This window comes from Protopterus annectens, chromosome 13.part0, assembly GCF_019279795.1.
Source record: "Protopterus annectens isolate FY-2018-M chromosome 13.part0, PAN1.0, whole genome shotgun sequence".
NCBI lineage: Eukaryota > Metazoa > Chordata > Ceratodontiformes > Protopteridae > Protopterus > Protopterus annectens.
Window position 1 is genome coordinate 130,696,101 of NC_056747.1, and position 20,069 is coordinate 130,716,169.

The following is a 20,069-nucleotide window of genomic DNA, read 5'->3' on the forward strand; positions in this document are numbered from 1 at the left end:
TTTGAAGTTTTATTGGTCCATTACAGTTCTGCAATAGTACCAAATTAACAGCATCATGCAGAAGGCACAATATTTTACCTCTAACCAGTTGATAAACTTAGCAATGTCCTGTCCCACCAGTTTAGTATTTTCAGCAGCAGTTGAGTAATGTTGATGGGCTCGATTAAGCCAGTCGACTACAATAACATTAGCATTGTGCTCTTTCTGGTAAAGTGCTTTAACCAGCTTAGGAATCCAGCTCTCAAACATCCCACTGACCTAAAAAAATGGAAACCAGGAACATGAAGTGAATTAAACAATATGATGCTACATATCTGTTCAACATACAGCCATGGCCACAAGGGATTCAATGGACATGGAAAACGAAAACACCAGTGATTAAACTGTAAAATACCATGCATGTGTTGCAATGTTAGGCCTCTCATGTATGTGCAATAAAGAACAAAGCAGCTTACTTTATGCATAGTACTTCCTTCTTGTATTTCCATATCATGCTATTAGCAGGTACTGTACTTCACAACTAAGGACAAAGGCAATGAACAGTAGCAGCCAGTCCAAAAACCTTTTCACATAACTGTACTGTAAGAGGCTGCTGGCAATAACAGGAATCTCCTGCAGACAACATGCCACATACTGTAAAATGTTCCAATTTATTTCTTTTTAAAACATAGTTGTAGCAAAAGGGATAATATCTGACCCAGTTTTTTCTTCTAAGCTACATCAAGTGTCTTTACTGTAATGGTGATCTGTTGAGTTTCTATTGCTATTTTATGGAAATTGTAAATGTATTATTTCTTAAAAAATGACTGCAATGTCAACTCTGCACAGAAATACTAAAAGACCTGATAGGTATGAATTGAAGGCAACTGTTTCTACATTAAATAAATACCTAGTATACAAAAGATTCTGACATTCTAAATTAATTCTTCAAATATGTTTAACATAATTGTCCACTGTTGTTTGTACTGCTGTTTTAGCGTACTGTCACTTTTTCCATTTCTAGTTAAATATACAAGAAGAATGCAAACCAAGATTTTGTTTCCTCAAATAGTCATGAATCAAAAGCAAGCTCCTAAAGAGAGGGCTTAACACAATTAGTTTCACCGGTACTTTGCTCAGATTACTTAAACAAGATAACTTGGGTGTACACATTCATTTATAATCTAGAAAGGTTAATCATGTTCAAAACAAAGAATGAAACAAAAACAAAAAGAAAAAACAACAAATAAAATAGTCTATGGCTTAATTAACTGTAAAATTGGAGTGAGTGTACAACTACAGATATGTAAAACTGTATTGCACATAATTATCTAATACATCTCTGTAGTTAAAACACACAAAAAAAATATTTCAGCCAGCACACAGAGCATAGACCAGTATCACATAACAGAAGTGAAGCATTGTGCAAGCATTTAATTATTTCTCTAGCTGCATGCCACAACATTTAAGAACACCTTACCGTCCAGCCATGAATAACTAGGAAGGTTTTTGTGGTCACATTAAAGTTACATTTATGAAGTGACTCGACATGCCCTGGAACAATGTAACACATGTCTTCCTCCGGGTCCAACTGAGTTCGAAGTGAAAACCTTGTGTGAACAAAGTTAGAATCCTCCAGGTCAGTGTCTTGCTTTGTTTCACCAGTAAAGTCTATGTCTAAGAAATAATTAAAAGCAACAAATTAGCAAAACCCAAAAACAAAAACAGTTAAATTCAACATATCATCTGATAAGGGTTACTACAAACATAAGAATGTAGTAAACAGAAGTTTGTTACTTGAAGTATGTTCATAGCATTAATGACCTGGATGTATAACTAACCACAGTTTTTTATATCTATCAAGGGATTGGGAATCGCTTCAAGATGAACCTGACAACTGAGATTTTTTTAAGACAAGAGTGAAAGAAGATCAGCATTGATAAAGCAGGCACCATGGTTCATAAAGTGGAAAACAGAATTAATGGTCCATTACTACAGCAATAACAGGAATGAAGGTAGAACTAGTGAAAACGAGTCTACTACAGAAGATCAAACTTTTAAAACATCGACTTTCATATAGCAGAGACCATATGATCATATTTTAAAAGTTCGAATATCTGAAAAAAAAAAAAGTAAAACAAAACAAAAAAAAAATTCCTGAATGTTTTTGTAGGGGGCAAACCCCCCCATGCGTCCCCCCATACCAACTGCTATTTAAATATACCAACTTCGAGATCGCACTACAACAAGGAAAAGGAAAATTTTCACGTTTAGTGCTGTACAGAAATCTCCGTTTAGACCGTTCATAGTTTTAAAACTTCAATCATATGGTCTCGGCCATATCAAAGTCGAAGTTTTAAATTTTAATCATGTGTAGGGGACCCCTGAAAACATCATGCAGTCTAGGAGTATCCCCATCTCTGACTGGGAATCTGTACTTAAATAGTTAGGATGTAAACCTGGAGCACACCCAGAGGCATTATACTGTGCTCCTAATGCCAAGATCTGCTGAAGAACAAAATTAACTGGCATTCACAGCCACGCAAAGTACAGGATACATTATTTAAGAAGAAAGCAACCACAGTAATAGCGGGAATGGAGGCAGAACTACTGAAAACACCATGCAGTCCATAGGTACCTCATCTCAGACTAAGAATATGTACTTTAACAGGTATGACCATACAGCTAGCGTACACCCAGAGATATTATCATTTGTTCTTGATGCCTGGCGTAGACCAAGAGATGTATTATAATTTGTTCCTGATGCCAAGCTCTACAGAAGAACAAAATTAGCTGACAATCACAGCCATGCAAAGAAGGCAAAAAGCAAACCAAAGAGGCATCCATATTCTACGCCTCTTGGTGTCACTGCATATTCATGTAAAATATGAAGGTTGGATTATGCTCTATAATACAACCGTGCGACCCGGAATGTCAAATGTAAATCTTACAAAAGCCATAATATATTGTTAGGCAAAACTGACAATTTCCTTTCTTCCAAATGCTGTTCGGCTACTTAAAATAGATTTGGAAAGTATCTCTCCCCTGTAATGGCTGGAAAGGATGCTTTTAATCCTACAGCCCATGAGTGACTATCTCACATTTTAATACGTTTTTTTTTTTCTAGCAAAGGAGCTTAACAATTCTTGGTCTTGGAACAGGAACATGGAAGTCTTAGACCTATTTCAGTTAAGTTACTCAAGAAATTCAGTACAAGAATGTTTCAGGAAAAACTGCAGTCTTCAAATAACAATTAGCATCTTTTATTTTACAGGTACTATCTGCATGTGTAAACCTTGGCTCAAGGTGATTGTCACTGTTAAAGTGGCACCCCCACCCCATGTGCAAAAATGGGAAAAGGGGGCTGAGGATGGATGGATCTACATAAAACTAGCCAAGACTCTTGATGGTAAACATGGAGGCTATTTAGTTCAGAAATGATGATTCTGTGGATTTTTTTGTTGGCCTGTGTTAGTGACTACAGAACTATCCAGGTTGAAAAAAAAATTCAGATAAAAGTCTAAATTTCTGTTTCAGTGCAGGTCAAGATACATCAGCAGGAAAGGGGTCTGTTCCTCACAATTCATCAGGTCATTGTCTCCTCTAAAAAAGCAAAGGTGTTGTCTCAGACCGCATCAGGCCAAGGCCTCCTATACAGCATCAAAAAGATCTCTTCTCACACCACTTCAGGAAGAAGTCTCCTGTATAGTACTAATAAGATGTGTCCTTGTATCAAATCAGATTATGGTCTCCTGTACAAAAAATCAAATAGATCTGTCCTCACACTGCATTACTTGTGAAATACTATAGTTATGCAGCCACTAAGAGCGGCACAGAGGTACAGCTGTTAAAGTTGTCACCTCACAGCAACAGGTTCTCCTGTTCGATTCTCGGATGGGGTGCCTTCTGTGTGGAGTCTGCGTGTCCTCCCTGCATTTGCATGGGTTTCCTCCGGGTACTCTGGTTTCCTTCCACATTCCACAGACGTGCATCTGAAGTGTTTCTCGACAGGTCTCTGCTAAAATGTGCTCTGTCGTAGTCGGACTTTCCCAGTCAACAAATATTAAATAAAGATATACAGATACGCTGACTTGTCACATAAGGTCTGGTCAGTGAATCCTGAAGAGTATCAAAAGGATCTGTTCTCATACCACAATAGGTCACTCTCCTGTTCAGTACCAAAGGGATCTGTCCTCATACCACAACAGGTCAAACTTTCTTACTCTCTTATGCAGTATCAAAGGGATCTGTTCTCATTCCACAACTGGTCAAACTCTCCTGTGCAATACCAAAGGGATCTGCTCTCATACCACAACAGGTCAGACTCTCCTGTGCCGTATCAAAGAAATTTGTTCTCATAACACTACAGGTCAAACTCTCCTGTACAGTACTAAATGGATCTGTCTTCAAAGCACAATAGGTTAAGATCTCCTGTACAGTACCAAAAGGATCTGTCCTCATCCCACAACAGGTCAAATTCTCTTGTACAGTATGAAAGGGATCTGTCCTCATACCACAACAGAGCAAGATCTCTTGTTCCATATGAGAGGGATCTTTTCTCAGACCACACTAAGGCAAAGTCTCCTGTAAAGCACCAAAGAAATCGGTCCACAGACCATGTACAGTAACAAAGTGATCTGTCCTCATTCCATACCACATCAAGGTCTCCCTTTATAGCACCAAAGGGAATTGTACTTCTGCCATTTCAGTTCAGGGTCTTCTCTATATCAAAGGGATCTGCCCTCACACTGCATCAGGTGAAGGTCTCTTTTACGGTACACTAAGGGATCTGTTCTCAAGCCATTTCAGGACATAGTCTCCTCTGCATCACAAAAGGGATGTTTTCTCACATTGCATCAGGTCACAATCTCTTCTACAACACCAAAAAGAGTTCTATCCTCACACCACATTAGGTCAAGGTCTCCTACATAGCACTAAAAGAATGTGTCTTCAAATCAGGACAAGATCTCCTATACAACACCAAAGTGGTGTGTCATCACACCAAACATGTCAAGATCTTCTGTATCAGAACAAAAGGTATTTGTCCTCATATTATATCAGGATCAATATAAATGCAGGAGTACAATAATAAATGCATCTGTCCTTGTACCATATCAGGTCAAGGTCTTTTACAGCACCAAAGTGATCTGTCCTCACATATGACATCAGGTCAAGTTGCATTTGGTGCTTTACAGGAGGCTTTTTCTGGCCATATTAATTGAAGGAAAGTTATGCCGCGGTGGTACGGCGGTAGCGTTGTTACCTCATAGCAAGAGGTTCTCCCGTTCGATTCTCGGCTTGGTTTGGGAGTGCCTTCTGTGTGAGGTCTGCATGCCCTCCCCATGGTTGGGTAGCGTTCGAAAGACACGCGTGCGTAAATGGGTGTGCCTTCGTTGAAGGTTGGGCATTGAGCTGGCACTTCGATGTTTCGTAAAAAAAAAAAAATAAATCTACTGCCAATCATTAGTGGACCGGAGTTCCACTGTGGAGACCCATTACCGGGAAAAAGCCAAAAGACAAAACATTAATTGAAGGAAAGTTGATAATCACAACATATCTATGCAACATGCTACTGAGACCGATGCTGCCCTGTAAGTCAGTTCCATACTTTTAAATTAGGTTCAGCCTGCTGCCACTACCATCTGTTAGCTAGGTCCTGGTCAGCTTTTAATTCCCTTCATCACATTAGATCCTGTTCCTTGGTAACAGAGTTCCTAACTTTGTCATCATAAAACAATACAGATGCAACTGCTAATATAGTGTTATTAATCCACAGTCCGTCCATACTCCACACCCTGAAACTTGTCTAGTTACTTCATCATTCAGAAGCACAAATCACAGAGGTTATACCTTCTATGAAAAAAAATTAAAAATATGATGCTTGAATCCGCTGTACCCTGAATGTTTACCACTGCGTTAATCACTACAGTTTTCATTCTTTACCCGCCACTCCACTGCAATGGCCTTATTTGTTGCTATTGACCTTGTCCTATTAGGAAATCAATTTCAGACCTTTCAATGTACAACACAACAATGTCCATCTCTAATATAAAACAGGATAAGGTACAGAATATAGCAAACAATGCACTGCATCTTCAGTATCTTGTATACCTGATGGCATGTTTTTTGTAGACCTTTATCCTCGTTAACATAAAAACTATATCATGTTTGAGGGCTATTTACTTTCAAAATGGCCACAGAGTCTTCATTATTCTCATTTCAAATTCGTTCTCTTCATGCCATGTTGCATCTTGGTTCATGAAGTCCAAGTATGCTGTTAAAACACGTACTACAAACGATTACGATCGAGCCTCTCTGATCACAAGTCACTTGTAGCACATGGAATGCTGTAATTATGCTCCAAAATCAGGAAAAAGAAACTTGTTAAGCACTTCTCTGGCATGAAAAACAAACTTAACAGCACTTAGGGGTGATTACATGCTAAGCACCGTTAATACCATGTTTCTCACAGAGGACCAACAGTGGACAGAGCCAACAGGCAGAGCAGCACAAGGTAAAACTGCTTTATAAAGCTGTTAGAACTTCACACTGTTACACTGAAATGTGACAGAACAAAGTATCTAACAAATTTTAAAAGCTGTGTTATTTTCAGCAAGAGGAACACTGTTTCTGCCTATCTCTCTCAACCTCACTGATTAAGCAGAAAGTACAGTTGTACACTTACCATAAATGTAGATGTTCGAGTGTATTCACTGTTGCAGTCCTGGAGATTGGGATTTCCTGCCCTGAAAGCCCTTGGTCGGCCCGACTACTAGAGAAAAATCTTTCTGGTTCCCCAGGCTGGTGGATGATCAGACCTAGATCAGTACACTCGGGTATAAAAGGTAGCCAGCCTGCTTCACAACACCAGTCTTTTACTGCCACCCCCAAATAAGAGGAGCCCTGAGAAGACCAGACCTATCCCAAAGGATATCCTGGCAGAGGAGGAGAGGCCAAGGAAGGGTCCCTTGGCTGAGTTGTACGGCTAGAAGGTGCCTATTTGTAGGCTAAGGGGGTGGGAAATAAGACTGCAACCGTGAACACACTCGAACATCTACATTTATGGTAAGTGTACACAACTGTACTATGTTCTTCGTGTTTCACTGTTGCAGTCCTGACTACTAGAAAGTTTATAGCAGTGGCAAACCCTGCTCTATAGAAGGATGTTAAATGGTATTGTTTCGTGAAGGTATGCACCAAGGACCAGGTCGCTGACTCCAAAATGTCCTTGATGGGCAGCAGAAGTAGCAGTAGCCCTTGTTCAGTGAGATCTAATCCCAACTGGGGGTACCTTGCCATGAAAGCTATAGCAAAAGGAGATACAATGGGAGATCCATTTGGAAATAGTTTGCTTGGAGGTTTGTTTGCCTTCTGCACCAGGGGCAAAGGTAATGAAAAGCTTCTCAGTTTTCCTCAAAGTTTTCATCCAATCTAGGTAAAATGCAGACGTCTCTGAACATCCAAGGAATGCAGAATTCTATCCCCTTTATTTTGAGGATTGGGAAAGAAGGTTGGTAGATGGCTGGCCTGATTCAGGGCAGAGTCAGAGATCAACTTGGGCATGAAGGATGGGTTGGTTCTAAAAAAAACCCTATCCTTGTGAAAAATAAGAAAGGGTCCAACTGCCATGAGGGCCTGAAGTTCAGAAACACTCCTAGCACTTGAGGTCAACAGATGCTGCTGGTTCAAAGGGAGGTCAAGTTAATTTTTCTAAAACAAAGTTCAGGTCCCATGGAGGAAAAGGCTTCCTTCTGAGAGGCCTAATGAGTATGACCCTCCCCTGAGAAACTGTAGTAAGAGTAGGTGGGGAAAGATAGGTGTGTGTGTGTGTGAAGCTACATAATCAGAAATGGCAGAAGAATGGATTTTAATTGAAGAGTATGAAAGCCCCTGATTTAGCAGTGAAGTCAGGTATTCCAGGATGTTGGCAATGTGCACCGACTGTGGTTCTAGGTGGTGGTCTTTGCACCAAATACAGAACCTTTTCATTTGACTTCGTAGGATTTCCTAGTGCTAGGTCTTCTGGACTCCCTGAGGATTTCTAGCACCTGTTTACGTAGGGTGGCATCTGTGTAGGCTATTGTGGGTCACCCATGCTGCCAAACTAAGGGTCAGCAGGTTGGATTGAAAAACCCTTCCTTCATTTTGAGTGAAAAGGTCCACCCTCTGAGGCAGAATCCAGTGTGCCTGGTTGGAGAGGTGGAGGGAGAGAGGGTACCAATGTTGTCTGGGCCAGTCTGGGGGTACCAGTACTGCTTTTGGGCCCTTCTCCCTTATCTTAAGCAGGAGCTGAGGAATTAGGGCTATGGGGGAAATGCATAAATTAATAGTTGGATCCATGAGAAGGAGAAGGCATCTGTTGTCCAGGCCATCTCCTGTTTGATCCTGGTGAAGAATTTTTGCAATTGTGTGTTCTGTTTGGCTGCAAAGATATCCACCTGAGGGACCCCCTCCTAGGACTGGGTTACAGTCTAGAAAATCTCCATGTAGAGGTGCCACTCATGAGGGTCTATAAGATTCTTGCTGAGATGGTCAGCTAGAACATTCTGAAGTCTTGGTAGGTACTGTGCCATGAGATGCAGCCCCAGGGAGTGTGCCGTTTCCCAGATTTGCAATGCTAGATGGCACATGGGGTAGGAATGTTCCTCCCTGTCTGTTAGTGTACCACATTACTGTGGTGTTGTCTGCCTTTACTAGCAGGAAGCCTGGTGTCCATTTTTCTTTGAAGGCTATTAGGCATGTTTGTACAGCCATGAGTTCTTTCAAATTGATGTGCCTGTTTCTGATGTCGATTTCCCACTTCCCATGGGTTTGTAGACTGTGGAGGTGAGCCTCCCAGGCTGTCTCTGAGGCATCTGTTAGTTGGGTCTGTCCCTGAGGACTGAGCATGAAAGGGAGGCCTGGGTTGTGAGTGCAAGTCTGTGCCCACAATGCAAACTCCAGTTTGAGGGAGGGAATGAGAGGTATTTCTGATCTAGTGGTTGGAAGTTCTGGCACCATATGTTCCTGAGGTACCATTGTAGCTTCCTCATATTCAGTTTGGCAAGGGGAGCATAAGGATGCATGAAGCCGTGTACTCCAGGGCTCTTAAGAATTCCTTGCTGAAATCTGATCCCTCATTTGGATCCTTTGGAAGTAATATGTTAGAAAGCACATTTCTGGGGGGGGGAAGCCATCTGGATAGTGGTGTCCAGGAGGGCCCCCAGGAAACAACCCTTTGGGTTGGTGAAATGATGGACTTCTGTGGGTTCAATGTGAAACCCAGAGACGACAGGAGGTTCTGGGTGAATTTGAGATTCTAGAGTAGTTTTGAGGGATCTGTTGACTGTACAAGGCAGTTGTCCAGGTAGAGACAGATTTGTATTCCCTTGGTCCTGCAGAAAGCTATTACTGGAGCCAGGCACTTTGTGAACACTCTTGATGCAGTAGATGAGCCAAAGGGCAGAGCAGAAAACTGATGATGATTTGATCCTGCCCTGAAGCAAAGGAACTTTCTGTGTGATTCCTGAGTAGGAATGTGAATGTAGACATCCTTTAGGTCTAGACAGACCATGAAGGCCTGCGGAGACAGCATGGGAAGGAGCTTTTGACGAGTAAACATTTTAAATGTGGGTACAAAGAGAAACTGGTTGAGTTTTGACAGGTCCAGGATAGGGCGCCAAGAGCCTTCTTTCCTGGGGACTAGGAATACTTTGGAATAGAGTCCTATTCCCTGCTGAGGAGGAGGGACCGGCTCTACTGCTCCTTGCACACAAAACTTTTGTATTTGAACCAGGACCTCTGTCATTTGATTTAGGGGGACATCTGGAAAACCTGAGGATGTTAATTCCTCTTTGAAAGTGAGCTTGTAGCCATTTGCAATAATGTGTAGAACCCACTTGTTTAAGGTAATTAGGGTCCAAGTATGGTGGCTGAGTCATTGTGAGTCCCGGGGAGTGGCTTGGGGTCTAGAACTTCCTTGTATTGAGGTTTCAGAGGTTCACTGTCTGCCTTTTTGCAGAAGTTGCCTCTGCCTATGTGGTCTTTCCCTTTTGAGGTTTCCTCTGGCTACTTCTAGGCAGGAGGGGAAAGGACCAATGTTTAGCAGGGAAATTTCTACCGAGCCTGGGGTGCTGCACCAGGAGGAAATCTTTCACTATTTGATTAGACTTGGCTTTGTTCTCCATCCACTTCTTCTGCTTTTGGGCTAAAAATGACATTCTTGTCAAGGGGGGCATCTAAAAGATTAGATTTAACATAGTTTGGAAGGGCTTGTTCTCAGAGACAAGCATGTCTTCTAATCATTAACCCAGTAGTAGCAGCTCTGTAAGATGCTTCCATGGCATCATATCCACAAGTGCACAGAATGCTTAGTTACCTGTGCACTAGCATGACAGAGTTCTGACAATTCCTTGGAAAGGTTTTTGTCCTCCAGGGCAGACACCTTCTGTTTAAGTTGGTCAGGGACGGTCTGCTGGGACTTAATCATATGAAACTGTCAGTTGAGGACCCTCATAGTGAGTGTGGCAGAGGTATAGACCTTCTTGCTCAACCTGTCAAGGGCTCTGCTCTCTCTATCTGTAAGAAGAGGATTTCTGGAAGAACTGGCTCTGGCTCCCTTAGGTCCTGGCATGATCACTTCAGGGTCAGCAGAGGGGTTCTTGTAGAGTAATTTGTGGGATTACTGAACATGGTAAAACCCATTCGGTTTTTGAGGGGCAGGGAGTAGAGAGTCTGGTTTAAGAGAAGATTCCTGGAAGACATTATACACCACTTCCAGAGTTGGAGTGATAGTCAAAGGCTTATGTTCCAGTACATCCACCCTAACCCTCTTCTTAGCCCATGGGTAATCCTGAGCCTCCCATTGGAAATGCTGTCCCGTGTCATGGACAGTCTCCCCAAAGGTGGAATCCTCTGGTGGGGAGGCAGAAGGGAGGATCGCTTCAGAGTCAGAGTCCTCGTAGGAAGTGTATGAATGGCCTTCTTCAGATCCAGAGTCTTCTGAGTCTGAGTCCTCCCCAGACATGGGGGCATCCTGATAAATTTCTGAAGGTTCATCCCTTTTCCTTTTACCAGTGGAAACAGTTTGTCTAGACCTGACAAGAAAAAGATCTGCTGCCAGTCTGATAAGGTCCTACTGAGAACCCTGTGGAGCTGAGCCAGAAGGGCTAACTGCAGACCCGGGTACAGAAGGCCTCCTACGAGTGGCTAAGGCCTGAGGCCTAGGAGTGTCTGATGCCCTCATGCTTGTCTCTCGGGGGTGATGAAAATGCACCAGAGCTGGAGTGGGATGATGGCTCATTGTAGAGTCTCCGGGCAGTGTATGCTCTTTGGAAGCCAAGGGCCTGCTGAGCAGTCCTGGACCCAAACAATGAGCCATTGTCGAAGGCTTGTGTAGAAGTGGATGGGAAAATGGAGTGTCAGAGTCTGAAAGGGTCTTGACAGAGGCTTGAGTCATCAGTTCTGGAAGTGAAGGGGGCTATGGGACCTCACATTGTTCAAGAACTACAAGCCTGGAAGAAGAGTCAGATGGAGCTGGATTGTCGTCTGAAAGCCTGCGCTTCTGTTTCTTATCTTCCTTGTGCTTAGGCTGATAAAATTTGGTATGACTAACAAACACCATAAACAATGGTTGAACAGATTGTTTGTTAAGAAACTTTGCAAGAAATTCAGTCCCACATCTGACCGTTCTAGTATTAAAACTCACACAAAAGTAACAGTTAGCAACGCCATGATCCGGGCCTAGTCAAGTAACACAAAGGGAGTGAATGTCTCTGCGTGGGATCTGCTTACCGCAATGGAGACAATTATTGACTTTATCTGATATGAGCAAGAAAAGGAAAAGTTCTCCAATGGGGTACTTATCTATCTGATGGCACTTCTCTCTGGCATGGACCAACCGATGCACTTGAATGTTGCTACGGTGCTTCAGATCTTCCATGGCAAGAAAACACTGGTGTTCTAAACCAGACTGGCTACCTTTATATCTGAGCGTCTGCCAGCCTGGGAGCCAGAAAGATTTTTCTTTGGTAGTTGGGCCAATCAAGGGCTTTCAGGGCAGGAAATCCCAATAGTCAGGATTGCAACAGTGAAACATGAAGAACATCATCCCTGATTTGACTCATAATTTTGCCCTCTCTCATAAAATGTTTGATCTTATGGAAAAATCACTATGTATTACAGTCAGATAATAGTAATAACAAAGTTTTATACTTCATATTGTTTAGGAAATGCATGTTTATGCAAACTCTGTTGCTTTATTACATTTTTAAGTGGATTAGAGTAATATTTAAAACTGTCCCCTGATTTTCGTCCTTTGCTCTCCGTTACTTTTTGGGTTAGCAGTGAATTCTTAACCAAAGAATTTGAGAATTACGCTACCGTCTGCGAGTACCAAATGCTTTATACACAGATCAGATAAAGCTTCATGCACTACAAAGAATTATGATCAGATCTCAACATGGATGTGAAGATTCACCTCGATAGTGAATTATGTGCTCTTTACGTGCATAGTAAGAATCACTTTCAAGGTGAATTTCTTGACATCTGTGAAATACCTATAGAAGGCATCTGTACAGATCTTAAGGTTTACAACAAGGTAATATTTGTAAATCCTCTGTGAAAGCTTGACAAACATTTGCACTATGTAAAAAGCCTTGAAGCTATCACAAGTGGCCATATAAAAAATTATTTGCGAGTTGCAGTCATAATGTGCTTGTGGTCCAAATGTTTTATTTAAATGATTAAAGATTTGGAAGGACCCACATTAGCCAAGTGGAATTCATACTGACGATAGTGGTCTGAAGTCTCCTCTAAAAATGGACACTTCTGTCCAGCGGACTGACCCTTTTAAACACATGGATAAAAAAAAGTAAGTGTACAACCTTGTACAAATGTTTCCGTTTTTCAGTACATATTTCCTCTGGTTTCAGCAAATGTTAAACTTTCTTGCTTTATGAACTAATTACAGTATTACATTCCTTCAAAAATGTCATCAAACAGTCATCCCTTAAGTTGTGACAAGTAGATGCCATCAATTTAATGGAAAAAAAGCAACAAAAACAATTTGTTAGGTAAAATGATCTTCAAATTCATTCAATATTAAATAAACTAGGGAGAATGTGGTTTCAGTCCCACTGTTAACTGCAACTAAATCATAGAAAACTGGAAAATGTCCTAAAAACACTGTAAATATCAGAGTGAAATGAAATTAGGTTCAAAGAAATTGACTTATAAAGTGCACAAACTGTTGTTTTCCAGACAGAAATTACACCAATTTACTACATCCTTCATTAAATGATAATACCACCCAAAACCTACAGTTATAAAAAGCTATCTGTTACAACCAAAAAAATTAAGCTACTTGTTCCCCTTGTTTTAACGTACCTTACAAGCACAAAATGCTGCTTCAAAACCTTCACAACTTCCGTGTACAGTCTCATATTAGATGCACGATTCTGGTGGGGGTTATGTGGATCCTCACAGCATGGATCCCATCTAATGAAATAGGGTTTGGCACCTTATAATGTAAGCAACTCCCTCTTCGGGGCCACTCTATAGTTACCAAGGGTTCCTTGGCTGCAGGCCTCTGACGTTTAGAATAGACTGCCTTGTGACTCTGGAAATCCCTGATACCAACTGCTTTCAGAAAGTCCTTAAAGGATCACTTCTTCCCCAGTTAGCCTTTTAAATATCTCTCCAGTTTTATCTTTCCATTAATTTTATTAACGTTTTTCATAATTTTATCTGTTAGGTAATTTTGCCTCACTTTAACAAACTGTATTTGTAGATTTGTGTTTCCGTAAGTTAGCAGTTTTATTCTACATAGTTTGTTTTAAGGACTTGAATTTGATGTCACTGTACTATAAAGTGAGACTTCCAGTTGTAAATGGATGTAGTCTAAATGCACCAATGAAGTGTCACCAAACAAGCATAGACATGGAAATGGAATCTGCATGCAGGTCAAAGCCGTCTGAAGAATGTGATCTGGTACCAGTATATAACTTCTGCTTATCTCATAGAGTGTTTCCTATTTATGGCAGCAGGTGAGCGAATAACAGCTTAAGTGTATTCATCCAGCTATCCCACCATACACCCAGGTTTCTTCTAGGTGATGAACTGCAAACAGGGAAAATGGACAACTACCACAGTAAATTGCCTAACAAACATTGCAACACTCAAAGAATGTCAATTTCAAAGCTATTAAAATGTGAAGAGACACATTTTTGAATACTACAACATTAAATTTAGCAAAAAAAGCAGAAACAGTGTGGCTTTGCCCAAAAGACTGGAAACAATGCAATTTTACTTGTAACTTCAAGCAAAGCAGATATTTCTTTTCCTGTGTACTAACAGCAGAGTGTCATCAAATTAAACAATTAAACAATCTCCATGTTCACTGTAAAGGACGGACCGTATATTACAACACAGCAAAGAAAACATCTCTCACCATTTATAAACTGCACTCATGCTCAGCAGGACACGTGACAGCTTCTGCAAAAGAGCCCTCCTTCTAGTAAAGAGCAGTTTCAACCAGATGTCAACTGAATAAAACTGAATGCTTAACCAGTCTATCTCTGATGGCATGCTCACATATGACAGCCTGTCAACATTCTAACTTATATACGGACTGCTTCTATTAAGTACAGCAATCACAAGGCAATTTACATGTTGGAATAAGCCCTCTAGCATTTTGTTTTGCTTCCGCAAGCTAGCAGGAATGTTTCACTTTAGAAAATACATAAAATCCTTTTGCACACCTTGCTACATTATTCTGTTATGACTGTTGTATATTACTGCATTTAAATTATTCTAAGGATTTGCCTTGTATACACAGTTCTCAGAAGGGACACATAATCCACTACTTGAATCATTTTGCCTCTCAAAAACCTTCTGCACTACAGGTACAAACTAATTTTTCCATACTGTACAACAAAGTTTAGAAACATAAATACATAATCATTTATGGTGTTTCATAGTGAACAAAAATCTTAAACACTTAATTCTTGTGTGTTTGTTTCATACATTCTCCAACTTGTCACAAACACTGCCACACGTTTAGGAGATGAAAGACTGGCAGGCAGTATAATGGCTAATGATACACACACACACATATATAAATATATATATATATATATATATATATATATATATAAATATATATATATATAATATATGGGTCTACTTCACTTGATTGAAACCTCACTTGACTGAAACTCATTTCGTTGAAAGGTATATGCCCTTTTCCTCATTGTTGTGTGATCCTGGAGATAGTATATATAGTAAGGGGGGTTGTGAGGGCACAGCCCCCCACATTTGGGGGTACACCTATTTTATACATTTTAAACCACATAAATGGATACTTACAACTATAATGAAGAACTCTTTTGAGAACACAATATATACCCAAACTATATATATATATATATATATATGGTCCTTGGTCAATTGTGATTGTTTCTTAACACATACTTGTCTTGCTTTGGCTCATTAGCAGCAGTACAAAACTGCCTGCTCACACCCTTGTTCTTCCCTCCCCTTCCCTGTTTATTACCTTAAGACAATCCCAGAGTTAATAAATATTACCTGTGGCAGGCACCATTTGTAAAACTACAATCCACTCTGCTACAGGCCCCATGAAGGCTCAGTGTCTCTCCAGTAAGTGTTTTACAACTGTAAATGCCTATTTATGTTGAATTGTATTAGACATTTTACAACTGTATATGTTTATGTTGAATTGTGTTAGACATCTAATATGTTTTATGCTTTATTATTGATGTTACTATGGCATGCACCAAGTTGTTTCTAGTATAATAGTATGTATGGTCTATTTGCATAGCTGCACCTTGTTCACTAATGTTATTCATGTAATTGTGTTGTGTGTAGACAGCTCATACTGGTGTCTAATTATTTCTATATAATTGTGCTGTTACTGGTGGATAGAATCACATTAGAGAACCACGACAGATTGCTGTTCGCTATATTTTTATCTGTGGCTGCATAACTGTCTGGGTTTTTGTTTTCTAATGTTCTTCCAATTGGCTCAGTATCCCCATATACTAAGTAGTTGATTCAAGACATTGTCCTGCATGCGTTAGCTATTTGCTCAGTGTGTTTTTTATAATCTTTATAATATATATTTACCATCTCAAAAGTGCTTACTCCTCTCTGTACTCTTCTTTTCTAGACCTAACACCACTCTAAAGTATTCAACTGCGGTACCACCTTTAACATTCATATATGAAAAGTGCAGTCCGGGTCTGAACTGTCTGCAAACAGCTACAGTTAACTTTGAGTATGTGTCTAACTGTTTGAGCCAATCTTCTTCATTTCCCTGGAGAGCACTGTGCTTTGGCTGTAAGCAGACCCCCACACACACACACACACACACACACACACACACACACACACACACACACACATCTTCCACTTTCTCTTATTCCCTTCTGTTAGCAAATAGTATCCATAACTGATCAATACTGTGTGTTTGTTTATTTAAACTATGACCACAGTAGCCTACTGATACAAGGTTATTCTGGTTTTCCACCTGAGAAATTAAGACAAGACTTACAGTTTCAGAGCAGTCCTTGGTCAATTGTGATTGTTTCTTAACACATACTTGTCTTGCTTTGTGATCGCCCTCATACAAGAACCTAACAGGGTCTCTACCTGCTACGCTCCCCACCCTGCCCCCTATTACCTCCCGCCCCCAGCGGTCCCACCTTTATTGCACTCAAACCCCTCCCATCTTTCCAATAGCCAACCACAGCGCTAACCCAACACTACCTCCTCCATATTCCCTCTACTATCACACCTCCTCAACTGACATGTACAAGCATACCTTTCCTTTGCTCACTGCATGCACTCTCCTTGCATATCTTACATCCTACCTAAGCTCCATCATTCCCCCACTCAACCACTACCACTGTACTACTACTCACACCACCACTCATGTCTCACCCATACTCAGCTCCCCTCCCACCAGCTCAAGGACCATCCCTATGCACCCCCCACATATTCTACCAACTATATTACTCAAACGTAAAGCATCCCTACAACTTAACATAGTAACCCTTCCACCATACCTATTACCCACATAGCACAATCATAAAGATTCCCTTATAAACAAACACATTCAAAAACTGAGAAAACCAATAATCTCATGCATATCAAAACTAGCCCTAAGTGGAGACATCCACCCCAACCCTGGCCCTACCTTCTCCAACTCCAATCCTCAATCAGACTAGAAACCACAACTTCTCCCATATTACAGCCAACAGAAAGCAAAGTGACTTCCTGCTACTAAGTTTAAATATTAGAAGTATATCCAACAAAGTCCATGAACTCCATGCCACCATAGACTTATACTCCCCAGATATAGTCATCCTGACAGAAACCTGGCTAAAACCTCACATTATCAGTGAGCAAATACTCCCTACAGGTTACGGCATACTAAGAGTAGACCGGCTAAACAAAAAAGGAGGTGGTGTAGCTATAATATTTAAACAGCATCTAAACATCCAGATCTTAAAATCATCAGCTCCACAAATAGGCAATGAAAAAATAATATATACCAACCTCAAAATTAACCAAAACAAAACCATCAACATAACTGGATGCTACTTCCCACCTGGCCAAAACATCCCTCCACTAGAAAACCTCCTCAGCTGGTCTACCCACCATCTCCCCCAAGAAACTATCATCTTAGGTGATTTCAATATTGACTGGCAATCCTGTTCTGGCAACAATCCAACCCATCATGTACACGTTCATGGCTTCACCCAACTAGTCCAGTCACCAACAAGGATAAATAAAAACTCCAGCAAGCACACTACCCTGGATTGGATATTAATCAGTAAGAACCCCCAGTCATATATAACAGGCTGCTTATCAGATAGCCTCAGTGATCACTCCCCAACATTCCTACTCAAAAAATACCTGTACCAAGCTAAACCTGTCATCTATCGTCAAATACGTAAAAAAATAAACTTTAACCCACTCACATTCATCTCATCCCTCAAAGAATGTAACTGACATGCTCTAAAGTACCTCAGTCTAGATGACGCAGTTGAATTTTTTAATACTAACTTCCTGAACATCCTTAATTACCATGCCCCCATAAGATTTTCCAGAACCAAAGCACAACCCTCCCCATGGCTACAGAAAACCACTAAGTCAGAAATGAAAAACAAGGATAAAGCCTAGGAGCACTGGCGCAAAACCAAAACCCCCGCAGCTAGACAGAAATTCCTAGAACTACGCAATAGAGTCAAAAAGCTAATAAAACGGGACAAATTCCAATACTACCAGTCTGCCCTAGACTCCTCACAACACAACCCCAAACAATTCTGGTCCTCCATAAACTCCATCCTCCACCCAGGTAAAGTCAGTACCCCTCCTCCTAACATCCCTCACTCCTCAGAAAATATTGCTACCTCATTCAACACACACTTCACCCAAACCATACTATCACTAGCTAAACAACACAACCCCCCCTCCCCTCCAACCCACACCTTCAACTAGTAATCTCCCCACTGCCTTCTCTTTTTCTCCTGTACCTACCTCCAACATAAAAAAAACTCTTAACTAAACTTAAACCCACGAAATTAGCAGCAGACAACCTCCCAAGTGAATACCTACAAATCGCAGTTGATGCTTTGGCCTACCCAGTATCCATCTTGATTAACCGATCTCTGTCAGAAAGTTACGTTCCCACATTGTGGAAAGTCTCACATATAAGCCCCCTCCACAAAGGCGGACCCTCTGCAGAACTAACCAATTACCGCCCCATAGCTATTCTCTCTCCACTCTCCAAAATACTAGAGAGATGCATACACTCTCAGGTCTCACACTACCTCCTTACTAACAACCTCCTTTCCAGTACTCAGCATGGTTTCTGACCAAACCATAGCACCACCACTGCCTTACTCTCCTTTACTAACACTATCCTTCAGCATAAAAACAATGGCTATCTCTCCTCTGCTACTTTCCTAGACCTATCTAAAGCATTTGACATGGTCCCACACAAACAACTTATCTCTGTCCTCAATAACCTATCCTTCTCACAATCAGTCACCAACTGGTTTCAGAGTTACCTGTCTGACCGCCAACAATCCGTTGTATGGCAGAATGACATATCTCCCCAACTACCTGTCTCCATAGGGGTTCCCCAAGGATTCATCCTTGGACCCCTACTTTTCTCTGTTTACACCAATAATCTAGCCTCTGCCACCAAACATGGCACACTCATCCAATACGCAGATGACTCAACCATCATCTGCTCAGCCCAGTCCCTACCCAAACTGCAAAAAGTCACACAGGAAGCCTTTTCCTCTGTTGAAACATGGTTATCCGATGCCCAATTAATACTCAACCCAAACAAAACTAAACTACTCATCTTCCAACCCATCAAACATACTCAAAACAACTCTCACTTTAACATCACAGCAAAAGACAACACCACTATATACCCAACTGAACACACCTAATTGCTAGGAGTGGAAATAGACAATAAACTAAACTTTGACATTCACATATCCATAACCATAAAAAAGTCCACAAAAAACTAGGAGCATTATACAGAAATAAACAATTTCTCACCAAAGCAGCAAAGATTTCAATAGCAAATTCCCACCTTATCTCCACCCTACTTTATGCCTCTCCAGTATATACCAACCTAAGGCAATGTGATCTAAACAAGCTAGAGACCTGCTACAACAAAATCACCAAATTCGCCACAGGGGCATCCTACCGTAGTCACCGCTGTCTCTCGCTTGCTGAACTGGGCTGGCTTGAACTCCCTCACCTCCTTCAGTGGTATCAACTCTCACTCGCCCACAAACTAGTAAACCATCCACTAAATGTCCCATCCCTCCAGAATCTACTCCAACCCTATCGCACCACCAGACCACTAAGATCCAGCAACAAAAATCACTTGCAGATCACTGAAGACAATAACTCTGCTGGTGAAGCACTACTCTCTTGCGCCATAGCCAAATTATGGAACTCACTCCCACCCACAATTACCTCCGTACCATCATGCACCAACTTCAAAACTTTATTAAAAGCGCACCTAAAAACATGCTGGCTATGCCCTTACAACTCCCACTCTA

The 20,069-nt window shown here is 41.1% G+C and overlaps 1 protein-coding gene across 2 annotated transcripts in view; it reads right to left on the minus strand.

The window, feature by feature from the left end:
* The window catches only part of LOC122817654 (lipoprotein lipase-like), a 201,966-nt gene that overhangs the window by 124,676 nt on the left and 57,221 nt on the right, over positions 1 to 20,069 (minus strand). For both annotated transcript variants that reach the window (XM_044090717.1, XM_044090716.1), the window contains exons 2-3: positions 1,460 to 1,656; positions 79 to 258 (exon numbers count right to left, since the gene is read on the minus strand). In XM_044090717.1, the coding sequence (XP_043946652.1) occupies positions 79 to 258; positions 1,460 to 1,656 (377 nt within the window). The remainder of the gene's footprint in view (positions 1 to 78; positions 259 to 1,459; positions 1,657 to 20,069) is intronic.